Here is a 13,825-nt window from a genome sequence, read left to right on the forward strand (position 1 = left end):
TATTTGTATTCTGAACCAAACATTGGAAAAAAATTCCCTAGATGCTTTTTGAATGTTACTAGTTGACTATAACTGCTGTACCTGAAACTAAAGGATTCTTGTGTTACTAGTTTCACACAGAAGTGTGAATTAAAATCTGTTTTTTCATTGTCACTTAAGGAATATTTAATAGTGTGTTCAGTAATTCTTTGTCTGGACAGGATCGGTAGTCAGACAACTTGATGAGTAGTCTGTATTATCTTGAAGTGGAATAGTATGGTTGAAGTTGTAATAATTTTACTGGAGGGCATTACAGAGTAGTTCTGTGGAGAGCTTGACTAGTGGTTCTGCAAATTCAGCTAGCAGAACTTAGTTGCTGAATTTCAATCTAAATCTAGCAGTAAAAATAGCTGGAAAATCTTGGCTTATTTTAAGGAATTTGCTTTCATTAGAATATTTTTAAAGCTTAGTCTATTTTAAATAGAAATTACATTATCAAAGCTATCACTGTACTTGAAGCGTTTGGGCGTAAGAAGGAGAACAGGGCACTTGCATTCATCACTCGGTATAAATGTCTGAGTGTGGTGAAATTCCAATTTTTTTTTTCTTCTCTGTGTATGCTGTAGATACGAGCACTTTACCTCATGCCTTGGTCAAGTATTAGATCTTCTTCATGGAAGGGATCCTGATTCATCATCTAAGGTATTTATACTTTTTCAGTTTGAGGCTAAGAGGGTACAACTCCTAATCTAGTTCCACTTCTGTAGTCATAAGTAGATTCCTTGTGTACAAGGGTTGACAATGAAATAAATTGACTTCAGGACTCTTAAGTGACCTATGGTATTCAGCAAGTTTATATTTTCTAGTTGGTCAAAAGGCTCTCAGGTTGAATTTGTAATGGTTGTTTTTTTGTACAGATTATGTGTGTCTACTTTCAGGCAACAGACATAAAGGCAAAAAGCTAACATAAACACCTTTTGTGCTTTGGCTAATAAGAAATTTTGGGATCTACCAAAAATGCAGTGTGTACCCCACTTCACTGGCTAAAACTTGAATTAATACTACTCAGACTTTGAACTGATGATCAGGGAACCATGATGTTAATTTCAAAGACTTAGGAATAAGTTCTCTCTTATTAGTTAAGTAAATTGGTGCCACATTTGGTTAAGCAGTTAACTGTTGCATTCAACGCTGTCTCACTACCACCTTACGTAAATGAAACATTGGCTATCTGTTGCTAAAGGCTAAAATATGAAATGTTGTGAAAATATTTGGGCTAAATACATCTGTGAAACAAATCTTAAGCTTTTTTATGAACGTGTTTCACATCATAGTAAATAATAAATGCTATTGTTTCTGTGTATGTGACTTTTTTTTTTTTGTGGTTGTTGTTCGTTGGTTTTATTTCGAAAGACATATTGACAAGAAGTTTTCCAGGGTACTTTCCTCTTCGTCTCTTGAGTATGCACATGTGCACCCGTTCATGTCTCAGAATATTTTCCCTCCCATAGCTTTCTTCATTCTGATTGTGTACACATTTCTACTGCTTATTAGATTGCTAGCCAGCAGTCATGCTTTTTAAAAAAGAAGGGAAACCAATACACTGAATACTGTGCCTTCACCAGTCTAATGAACTGTGTTTTTGCTGCTGACTCGGCTTTAAGGAAAGAAAACTATTCTTCAGAAAACTTTTTAAAAAAAAGTGCTAAAAGGAGTTGCATAGAACTTGCATATCTCTTTAGACTTGTGCTATGGGAGTTGCAATTTCTGTATAAGTACTTGATTTAAAAGCATTTGAACTCTCATTCACTTTACACAGATCTTAGAGCTGCTGCTTGCCTTCTGTTCTGTGACAGAACTGCGTCATACCCTGCGGCAGGCAATACTGGAACCATCTGGCTTGCCAGTCTCTGGAAATACCAGATCTGTGACTCGCTCAAAGACTTTTGAACCATCTGTTGCATTGGTGCACTTGTCAAACCAACCATTGGAAGGCTCTGAAGACTGTTCAGTTCTAGCATTGCAACTATTCAAAGAGATTTTTGAGGTACCAAAACTAATAATTGAGTTTAAAGAGCTTCTTAGCAGCTATATTTTTAATTTATTTTTAAACAACTATTAGCATTTTACTTGAAAAATAGCATGTAAAAAATATACCTGAAATAAAATTCTTCCTGTTCTAGAATTCCATACTTTGTAAAACAACTTTTCTTTTAAAGACATGCTGTATTTTAGAAATATGTCTGTGTTGAAAGTTAAGTGGAAGATATGGCAGTTCATGAGGTAGATACAAAGCCATCAAAGCATTGCTGTCTAGGACTTGTAGAAGTGAGGAAGTTTCTGCTGTTTCTGTGCTCTCGGTTAAACTTCCTCTTCCAGTATGATACTGATCAGCAGTGTTAAACCTGAAATAGCAAGAGGCTGGGAAAGCTAGAGGACAGGCTGGTGGAGGGGGGGGTAGAGTAGGCTTGGCTTCCTTGTTCAGTAGTTTTAAATGTTGACATAAAATGTCTTTGTTACAGGATGTTATTAATAGTGGGAACAGCGCCTTAGCCGAACACTTTCTGGATCTTTTGCTGCCTGTTCTTCTTGATCATCTTCAGATGCCAGAACAGATTGTGGATGAGCTATTAGTGAAGAAAAAGTGTGAAAGAATGGTCAAGGCTATTAACGTCCTGACAAATATCCTCTTTATGTGCCTATTGGCAGTTCATTTGTTATTCCTCCACTATGATCTGCTCTAAGATATTAGAAGAAATGTCCATCTTGGGTCACTTTAATAGCTTTTAATGACAATAACTGTCCTAATTTTACTTAGGACTGTCATCTTGAAAGACCTTAAGTAGCTTTCTAATTGCCGTGAAATTATTTTGTAATACAGTGGTGCAGGATAAAATGTGGTGGCTATTCAACAGCATAGAAGCACTTTGCAGATCAAAAATGAAGATGAGTGTTTTCTGTTGAAATTGCAAGGGGAGTTTAGGTGGCCATCTTCTTGATCAGTATAGTATTTTTGCCTTGCTAAGTCAAGTGCAGCTCCCAGCCAAATATGATACAAATTTAGGTCAGTGAAACAAGGAAAAGTAATGTGGAATGATACAGTTTTACACTCCTCTTGGAGTCCTTAGTGTCCACAATGTCACGTAGTAAGGAGGACATGACTGCAGGAAGTAGTCCCGCATCTTAAGCGGAGTTCTGTGAAGAAGTCTCTTTGCTAGTTCACTCCTAGATAACTAGTTCTTGTATTAGGGACTGATTATTCACTGCCTTTTGTTCATCATCTTTCTTTATGTCACTCATTTTATTGTGGTTTCCCTTAGCTGTCTGTTTCCAAGTAACTGTGTGTTTCAATTGAAAAGTGAAGCTTACTTGGCTTGTGAGTTAAGCATGACTTAAGTGGTTTATGTAGTTGGGTTTTAAAAGCATTTTTGGAGGCTCTTGTGCTTCAATACGCTAACTTTTATGTCCTTTACTATTAGAAAACGTTGCCTTTTGGTGCCAATACCTAAGCATAGGTATATGAAGTTTATTCTTAACTCAGTCTACTGCTCTGTAGAGATGACGTACTGAAAATGCATGCCTCAAAGGTCCTGACTACCAGCCAATGCACGTCTCTAATAGAACACCAATTGACCTGTAGTGGGGTTGATACTGGTTTTGGCACAAAAGTAGTGGACTCTAAAACGTGGTGAGCACACGAATTTATTTAAAATCTAATTGAGCAAGACTTGTATGAGAGTTGTGATATTGTTCCAATGGAAAGTGTATTGTAGTTGAAAGTACCGTTCAAATGCATGTAAATCAATACTGTTTTTAAATCAAACTTAGTATTTTTGTAGCAATACAAAGTAATGTTGCTGGTCAGTTCAATAAGTAAAACCTAGCTTAAACATTCAGATATTGTTTTTGGCATAAGCTGGAGATTCACTTAAGTGGAACAGTGACCTTAAACCCCATGCAGTAGTTCAAGCTTATCCAAGTTGAAGCTTACCAGAACTGCTCATGGCACCTAATTTTTCATTTTGGTTTTATGCAACCAGAGTTCAAAAATAGCACACATCAGTATGGGAGGGAATTATTGCACTGAAAATGGAATATACATTCCTTCAGCTCAGTGTCATCAACCTGAATGTTGATATAACTAAGAGTTATATGGCCAAAAAACAGTGAAATATAATTGGACCTATGATTAAACCCTCCTCACTTTCAGCTTCAAAGTGGTTTTCTTTGGTCTTCGCTGTTGCCGTCCTTGGCATGCTGGAGAAGCTCAGCAGCGTGTCCAAGGAACTCAGTGATCTCTCTTGGTGTTGGCATTGTTGCCTTGCTAGACATATTTAATTTCTTTGTGAAGGTATTTATTAATTTTTTAAAATTGACTGAATTTATTTATCAGTGCTGATTTGACAAATCTCGCTCTAGCTGTTTTTCCTTACTCACTTTGCTTTTCTATTTGTATGTTTAAAAGCAAACTTGCTGCTGATATTATTTTGAAAACACTTGATCTTATGAGCAGACTGAAGCAGGATGTACCTGGTATGGAGGTCAGCTTCTACAAAATTTTACAGGTATGATTTTAAAATGTCTTATGAAATGTATCTGTGAAGGAAGGTGTCAGTGCACTACAGTAGTTTTAGTTCTGAATGTTTTGCATGCTTATCTCTGAAGTGGTAAAACTCCTAGGAAAATATAGTCCCCTGGGCACAATTCTTAAAGGTTGTTTCATTGTTAATTCTTCTAAAATAAGAGCAGTTTGCTTTTACTCCGATCATTTATTTCGGTAATGCATGTAAAATCATACTTCAGCTGCCTGGTAAGAATTATCCTTTTAAGACTGCATTAGGACTGCAGTTTAAAGGTAGCAAACTAGAAAAAAGTTATCACAACCATATAATTATTTGTGGGGTTGGTTACTATTAAATATATACATCTAATTTGTGACTTTGCATAGTCAAAACAGTTTCTGGTAACTATTGGTCAGATGGTACCTTAACAATTTACTTTGTAGATGGAAAAGTAATCCAGACGGTCAAACACTTCATGCTGTTTTGCAGGATTTTCTTTCAAGAATGGGAATTGCATAACTTAATGGGTAGCAATGAGAGTTTCGCAGTCCTCAGGAAATCCTTATAAAACTTAAGCTTGTGACCCGTTATGATGGAAATCAAGCACTTGAAAACTTGAAGGAATTAAGTAGCCTGTTTACCTGTTGCATTGGCTTTAATGGGAAAACACGTTTCTAAATACTCCGAAGTGTAAACTGTTTTTAAAATCACTTCTCTTCCATTGACTTCAGGCTCAAACTTAGAAGGACAAACTTTAAGAAGGTAGCTTAAGTTTTGAATGAAACACTTCTGTGCTCATGGGCCTTGATATTGTGATGTCTGGGTGGTTTGCGGGGGGGGGTGGGGGGTGGGGGGGTGTTGACTGTTATATTTTGTTTTGACCAAAGTAGTTTCTTTTTTAGGATCAACGCTTGATTACACCTTTGACATTTGCTTTAACATCAGACCATAGAGAGCAAGTCCAAGTAGGACTTAGAATACTGTTTGAGGCTGCACCCTTACCAGATTTTCCTGCCACAGTGTAAGTTTATTTTTGTGGTAGTCTGGTAGGATTTGACATTTTTATGGGCTTAGTGATATTCATGTTTCTTGGCATATTACTTTCAATTCATCAGAGACAGAGACTTTAGAAAAATTGTCTTGTTTCTTCTTTATCTGCAGTTACGAGACAGTAGTGATCTTGGAGGCCAGAGGAAGTAGTTCAAATGCTGATGGTATTCAATTAACATCAGGTCCTAGAGAGCATAGTAGTGACTGGCTTCTGTCCCTCAGGGTTCATTTGTCTGAAGTCTGTACTGGGAACTTTCTACTTGGAGTGCATCTAATAATCTGACTGTCAGATTTCTCTCTCTACTGAACTTTGTCAGGCATGTCACTCTTCAGTTCCTAAAGCTTTGCTTAGCCTTTTGCAGTAACTTCCAAGAAAGAACAGAATAGGATAAGACACAGGCAGATGGCAGTTCAGATAGTACTTAAGGTGGTCTAAACAGGGGAAAAAATATTGAGAAACTCTATTTGATGGAGTCCTTATTTCTGTAGATGTAATACAATAGGAAAAATCAATCTTAAATTGTATCACAGTCTTTGCAACCTAGAAAACCAATCTGAAACTTCTTCCCTTTTTGTTAGCAGAGCTTTTTAAAAACAAAAATGGGAATTGTTTGAAAGGACTTCCAGATCAGATGCCTTTTTGGCATTTGACCTTTTCTCAAGTGAAAGATTTGTAACATAACTAGCTTATCTTGGAACAGTGACTGAGTTATGACTTATATGGGGGGAAAAAGTAAAGAAAGATGACCTAACCAAATCATGGTAATTTGCCTCATTGTGGTTTTTTGGTTGTTTTTGAGAAAGCTTGTGAAGATAGTGGCATGTACAGGAACTTTAAAAACCAAACAAACTCCCCACACCCTAGGGAATCATACTCTTTTTCTATCATAACCCAAAAATAGGCCAGTGATAAGAACACGGTAATAAGAGTCTAAAACTGTGTTCATCCTGAAAACATCAGTGCTGCTTTTCTGATTACCAAGTAGTACTATATATCAAAGTATCAATATATCTAGTTAGCTGAAGACTTCAGGAGAGAAATACAGGGGGGTGCGGAGAGTGGTACGAACTAGATTTTGAAAGCTGAAGCACCAACCCAAATAGAGTTTCAGAAGAGGTATGCAGCCCCGGAGGTCTCACGCTGCAGGGAGTGCTTGGGACCTCTTGCCTAAGACTGGACCAGTAGGAGGTGGTCTTCTAGCCTGCAGGAGGTGTGCAGTTGCTGAGGATCTGTGGTGCCAAGTAAAGGAGCTGCAGGAGGTCAGCAGCCTGTGAGTATCAGAGATGATGACAAAGAGATTGACCAGGTCCTTCTTCAAGACCTTACAGTTTCAAGTGCCTGAGACCCCAGATGTACGAAAGGAGGGGCAGACAGAGTCTATGCCTCTTGGGTTGGGAAATGGAGACTCCTGTGTTGGTGATGGCTGGAAGACATGGGGGCACAGGTGATGTTCCCCTCGATTCTGCCAGGGAGAGGGGAGGGGCTTGAGGAAGAGTGGACAGATTCTGTAGGTCAATAATTGGTTGTGCAACTGGTGTTGGAAACAGTTTTGGTTTGGTTTCCATGACCATGAGACTAAGGATCAAGGACTGGCCAACCTTATGAGGACACCTTTAAACTGAAAGTGACAAGGGAGGGGAAAAGATGACCAACAGTCAAGTGAGGAAGTGGTAGACTGGGTTGGAAAACAAAGGATTTGGGTTTATGTGAACAGGAGGAACCTTACAATCAACACAATAGGGCTAAAGCTGGGTCACCCCAATATGCACATAAATAAGAGATTGCCTATAGGACAGGGGGGAAAAGCCCTCATACTCTTCCTGGGAAATCAGCGAGGTGGGGTGCCTCTCTGAATTGCCTGCAAAATAATGCACACAGCATCGGGAAGAAACAGGAGAAACTGGAAGTCTTCATGCAGTTACAGGGCTATGGAATCAGAGAGCTGTGGTGGGATGGCTCACATAACTGGAGTGCTGCAATCAATGGATACAGGATCTTTAGGAAGGATGGGCCAGAAAGGTGAGGAAGGAGAGTTGCCCTTTTTATGAGAGAGCAGAGGGAATCCATGGAACTCTGCCTTGGGACAGATAAACCAGCTGAGAGTTTGAGTTAGGATTAGGAGGCAGACCAAAATGGGCAATGTTGTAGTGGGTGTCTGCTGCAGACTGCCAGATCAGAAAGAAGTGGTAGATGAAGCCTTTAGACAACTGGAAGAAGCCTCACATTCACAGGCTATGGTCCTTGTAGGAGACTTTAACCACCTTGATATCTGCCGAAGAGGTAACACAGTAGGGCACAAGCAATCCAGGAGGTTTCTGGAGCACATTGATAACCACTTCCTAACACAAAGGATTGAAGAGCTGATGACAGGAGACATCCTGCTGGACCTGATTACTTACAAACAAGGAAGAACTGTTTGGGGATGTGAAGGTCAGTGACATCCTTGTTTGCAGTGACCATGAGATGGTGATGCTCAAGTTCCTGAGAGGAGGGAACAGGGAAAATATAGGATCACAACCCTGGCCTTGAAGAGAGCAGATCTTGGCCTCTTTCATGAGCTGCTTGGAAGAATCCCATGGAATATAGCCCTGGGGAGAAGAGGGGTCAAGGAGAGCTGGTTGGTTGATTACTTTTTTCTCCCCCCCCCCTCCTGCCCCATCCCCTTCACTCCTCCTCCCCAAAGGATCATTTTCTTCAAGGCCTTAATGGTCCATCCCATCCCAATGAGAAGAAAATCAAACAAACACGACAGGAGACCTGCAAGGAGCTCCTGACAAAATTCAAATATAAAAAGGAAGCATGCAAGAGGTGGAAGCAGAGACAGATGACCTGGGAGGAATACAGAGAAAGTGTCCAAGTATGCAGGGGTGGGGTTAGAAAAGCCAGAGCTCACCTGGAGTTGAACCTGGTGACAAGTGTGAAGGGCAACAAGAAAGACTTCTACCAGTACATCAGCAGCAAAAGACAGACTATGAAAAATGTGTGCCTTTCTGCTGAATGGGGCAGGGGACCTGGTGACAAAGGACATGGAAAAGGTTGACATACTCAATGCCGTGTTCACCTTGGTCTTCACTGGTATGATTTGCCTTTGGGAATCTTGGGTCCCTGAGAGCAATGGGAAAGTCTAGAGGAAGACTTACCCTGGGTGGTAGAGGATCAGGTTATGGAACATTTAAACAAACGGGACATACAGAAGTCCATGAGACCTGACAGGATGTACCCATGAGTGCTTAGGGAGTTGGCTGATGTCATCGCAAGGCCACCCCAGATTCTTTGAAAAGCCATGGTGGTTGGGAGAGGTTCCTGAGGACTAGAAGAAAGCAAATATAACTTCTGTCTTCAAGAATGGCAAAGATGATCAATAGCACCCTGGACTGCATTAGGAAGAGTATTGCTGGCAGGTCGAAGGAGGTGATCATTTCCCTCTGCTCAGCCCTGGTGAGACTACATCTGGAGTGGTGTGTCCAGGTCTGGGCTCCCCGGTACAAAAAAGATGCAAACATACTAGAGTGAGTCTAGTGAACGGCCATTAAGATGTTTGAGGGATGAGCATGTGTCGTACAAGGTGAGACTGAGAAAGCTGGGATTGTTTAATTTTGAGAAGACTTGGGGAGGTTCTTATCAATGTGTATAAATGTCTGATGGAAAGGAACAAAGAAGATGGAGCCAGATGTCAACCACCAATGTCAGTGGTATCCATTGATGACAGGACAAGAGGTAGGCACAAACTGAAATACAAGAAAAAAACCTTTATAATTTCTTTAAATATAAGAAAAAACCTTTTACTGTAAGGGAAGTCAAACACTGGAAAAGGTTGCCCGGAGAAGTTGTGAAGTCTTCATCCTTTGAGATAGTCAAAACCACTGAACATAGTCCTGGGCAACCTGCTTAGAGCAGGACAGTTGAACTAGATGATCTGTAGAGGTCCCTTTCAACCTCAACTATTCTATGATCACATGATTTTGTGGATATAGGGAACATTTTTATAGTGGCCAGTAACAAATAGTCTGGCTGGAAGAATGAAGGATCTGTACGGTCCAATACACATGGAGTTGTACAACGGAATAGCCAAATAACATGTCTGTAAATGCAAGTTAAAAATAGGCTTTGTTCACTTAGGAAGCAATTGAGACAGCACTTCAGTGAAGTGGTTGGGATAACGTAGTAATTAGGGAATTTAGTGAGAGGAAAAGATTTTCGACTGGTGCCTCAAAAATCAACTCTTTTGACTTATCATTCTCTCCGATTTGGAACATGTCATTAGTAGCTGCCTTGAAAGTACCAACCTCAAGTTACATACAGACACTGGAATATAGGTACTGTAATTACTTCTGTCTAAGCTTTTGTGTTCTCTTCCATGTACAAATTTTAACCAATTTGACTTTTATCTGCATACTTAAATTTCAGTTAAAACTTACAAAATGAAATGTGCTGTACTCAATATAGTATTGTAAAATAGCATCGCAGACAAGGAAAATCTAAGGTTTATTGGTAGCACTCTGCCTTTTCACTATTCAATCTTCTTATTTTTATGCCTAATAAAAATTCTTACTAAATACCTTCTCAGTCTTCCTACTTACAAACAGTGGCCTAGTTAAGTTGAATAATGACATGTGAAATAACCTGTTTCTCAGGCTATTAAGAGACAGATGATCTGTTCTGCTCAAGAAGAGCTGAACACCTTGCCCTTTCTGGTGACATACTGCATTTGTTTCTAAAGGTTAGCTATGACAGGCTTTAATTTTTTTATACTTTCTGTATCTCTGGACAGTTTGGGCACGTGTCTGATACTACATCTTAATGTTGTGTGATAATGCAAATGTGACTGTTCTGTAATCTGTTTTCAACAAAAGAGAAGTTAATTATGTTATGAAATTGTTCTTATCTTCAATCCTTGCCAACGATACTTGTAGCAGGTTGTTTCATTAATAGCCTTTATGTTTATACAGGCTTGGTGAAAGCATTGCAGCAAATAATGCTTACAGACAACAAGAAACAGAGCATGCATCAAAAAGAATCCAAATGCAGTCATCCGTGACCAACGTTACTTCAGTGAGTTGTTCTTCATCCTGTCCTTCAGGTGATGAATCCAGAACTTCAAATATTCAGGAACTAATACAAAAACTTCATTCTGGACTAGAGGTTAGTAGAATTTATATACCCTTGTTAAATATTTGACACTTTTTTACTGGGGGGGACAGAAATTAAAATCCAAGTGTCAGGCTATAGCGCATGTATCAGTTGAGTTCAGTTTAGATTCCTACCTATTTAGAATATGCTCCTTTTACTGAGCTCCTGAGCAGAATTCAATGGTGATTCTTTGTGCTACATCAGAAGCTGGGCTCCTTATTGAGATCCCTTTCTCAGTGGGGTTGCCCACACACTTCTAGCTGTCAGATGTGGAGGCAGGCATCGGATATAGTCGCAATTGCCTAGACTCGCTGGGACACGTACAAGGAGCTGCCTACCCCTGCTTCCTAAGGAATAGCCTGTGATAAAATAGAGATGGTATGCTGCTTTAGAAGAATATGGTGCATCTCTTGTATGCCTAAACACACATACGAACATTTTCCTTTTCTTGCCTGTAGCTGACTCTTTAGTATTTGCAGTTCAATTCTTGTGGCATTGTTGGAAAGGCACTATTATTACTTCAGAAGAAAGTTTTTGCTTCCCTCTGCAGCAACATGCATTGTGAATGAGACACTCAAACAGGCACCACATACAGTGTGCTGCTTTGCAGGCCATACTGTCAGATACTGAATATATTTCCTCTTGTCTTTTCTGTTCAAAGCAAGTTAGTTGCTTTGTAGCTGCTTTAGACTGAGTGATGGATTGTTGCTTCTATTTTTTGGCTTAAAAGAACAATATGCAAATTGGGAAAAAGAACAGAAAGTGCCTGCTAACAGCTTGATATCTGTATTAGTGGCATTGCCTCCAGCCTTAGCTTTCCAACCCTCCTCTCTTTGTTGTAAATGGTAAGAATGAAACTCAGCAAGCTAGCAGTTCCACTCAGCTGCTAAAATAATAGTGAAAAAGGTCAAGTGAGTCTTCATTGGCTTACTTCGTACTCTGCCACTGGATGCTCCCATTGATCATCCTTTTCAGGACTGCATGTGACAGTCTGTAGGTGCATTGTTGTTATATATTAATTTAAGTCAAAGCAGCCACAGGTGCCTAACAGTACTAGTGCAGCAGCTTCCAGTAATGTGACAGATTGTAAAGCTGCTTCGATTTTTGAGGGGAAAAATTGAGTGAATCTTTTTTTAGACCTTCTAATTAGTAGAACTTTCCTTTAAGAATCAATATGCACATTCACTTAAAATATCCAGTGCTTCATCTCTATGTGCATTCTGTGTGCTGTGTAAAGCTCAAATATGTGTAAAAACATAACTCAGAAAACACTTTTAATAGTATTACTGTACAGAGAGAGTGAAGGGAACTTACAGAAACTTTTCTTATAGTAGCAATACCTAAAAGGACATACAGATGATAAGTTTGCGAGCGGGAAAAGAAACTACTTGTTCCCTACTTTAGGGACAGGAAAAGGAGCTGAGAACTGGAGCTATGCGGGGGCTACTGTTAATGTGTAAAAAACTTCTTGCATAGTGGTTCAAAATGGTGCAGAGATGGTAGCTTTTCAGTAGGTGTTCATTGTATGAACAGCTGGGATAGCTTGCACTTGGTCATGCATCAGCATATACGAACAACTGCTCAAAACTACTATTAGAGTAGCACTGCCTAAGAAAAAGTATCCTGAAATCACTAAGTAGCATTCTCACTTGACTCAGGCACACTTATTATTTTAATAAACACTTAAGACTTATTGTGCCATATATGGTAAATTTCCTTTAGTAAGTCACTGGGTTAACATAGTAAGTTCTGTTCTGGATAGTATCCTTTCAGAACAACTTTCCTGGGCCTTTTCTGATAATCTGTATGTTGAGAAGGCCACAGAGTGTGAGCAAGGATTTTTAGCCACATGCATTTCGTGCTATTAATATTAGGGCAAATTACTTCAGGTGTCCCATGAGGGGACTGCTAATACTCCAGCAAAGATTAGACCAAGAGGAACCATTTTAGAGTGGTGATGTTACGTTTTCATAGTGCTGGACTGATAGTCTTCTGCAGATGAATCCTATTCAGCCTAAATAGTTCAATTATTCACAAACTTTCCACAAGAGTCAGGTGGATGCATTTGAGCAGACAGTCTCAGATGTAAAAATAAAAACTCAAAAAGCTAGTGGATAGGTGGAGTTCACAAAACTACTGAGCTCTTCAGGCACACGTTACCTATCAAAGTAAACACAAATTTACAGTAGCAGTAATTGGAAAACATTTCCACAGATGAAGGAGCCGCTCACCGATATGAGGATATCTGACATAATGGATGTCTATGAGCAGAAGCTGTCTGCATTAGCAGTGAGTATAACCTAATGTGTACGGGTACATTGCTGTCTGTACACTCAGAAAATGTTAATGAAAAATGTTCTTCCTATGTACAGTCTAAAGAAACTAGGCTGCAAGACCTTTTGGAAGCAAAAGCACTAGCTCTGGCTCAGGCTGATAGGCTGATGGCTCAGTACCGATGTCAGAGAGCCCAGGCTGAGTCCGAGGTAAGTAGCAGAAGCTTCCTTCTGGGACTCTGGGGTGGGGCTGAGTAATAATTGTCTGGGTAGCTTTAACTGTGATTGCATGTGTGGAAACTATACTGCTTAGCTGTAAGCTATGCTTGCAAGTTAGGGCAGTCTTAATTTTCATCATAAACATCCTGTTTTCCTCTGGATTGTTCTTTGGAACAGTTTTCTTTTATGTCCTTTCCCTTATAGGAAGTCAACAAAACAAATCTACTGTATTGATTATCGTTTGTTAACCATTAGTGTTAATTTAATGGTAATAATATTGAAAATGAATAAAGCCACTTACTAGAATTCTGTATAGAATTTGCTGGTATATGAAGAACTGTTTCCTGTTTGTGCCTTTTAATCACTTGTCAAAGATGAACTTTCAAATAAAGCTTGCTTCTGTGGGGTATGTATTTGAGGTGTGCATTGAAAACTCAGAATCATTTCTATTCTTTAAAGGTTATAATAAAGATTGGGCTGCAGATTACTGAATCTGTAGCTAAAATGTATCATCTTTTTCTTCTTCCCTCTCCCCTCACACTGTCTATAAAGGGAGCTAAAGGACTTTAGTGAACAAATTAATTTGTAGTTAATATTAGGTGAGACAAATC

At 39.3% G+C, this 13,825-nt stretch overlaps 1 protein-coding gene across 2 annotated transcripts in view; it reads left to right on the forward strand.

Annotated features, from left to right (window-relative positions):
* Positions 1-13,825, forward strand: part of CIP2A (cellular inhibitor of PP2A) — a 28,396-nt gene that overhangs the window by 7,169 nt on the left and 7,402 nt on the right. For both annotated transcript variants that reach the window (XM_050913274.1, XM_050913282.1), the window contains 9 exons: positions 606-681; positions 1,799-2,026; positions 2,502-2,661; positions 3,526-3,667; positions 4,445-4,544; positions 5,444-5,562; positions 10,542-10,734; positions 12,937-13,011; positions 13,095-13,205. In XM_050913274.1, coding sequence (XP_050769231.1) covers positions 606-681; positions 1,799-2,026; positions 2,502-2,661; positions 3,526-3,667; positions 4,445-4,544; positions 5,444-5,562; positions 10,542-10,734; positions 12,937-13,011; positions 13,095-13,205 — 1,204 coding nt within the window. The remainder of the gene's footprint in view (positions 1-605; positions 682-1,798; positions 2,027-2,501; positions 2,662-3,525; positions 3,668-4,444; positions 4,545-5,443; positions 5,563-10,541; positions 10,735-12,936; positions 13,012-13,094; positions 13,206-13,825) is intronic.

Source organism: Gymnogyps californianus, chromosome 1, assembly GCF_018139145.2.
Source record: "Gymnogyps californianus isolate 813 chromosome 1, ASM1813914v2, whole genome shotgun sequence".
Taxonomy (NCBI): Eukaryota; Metazoa; Chordata; class Aves; order Accipitriformes; family Cathartidae; genus Gymnogyps; species Gymnogyps californianus.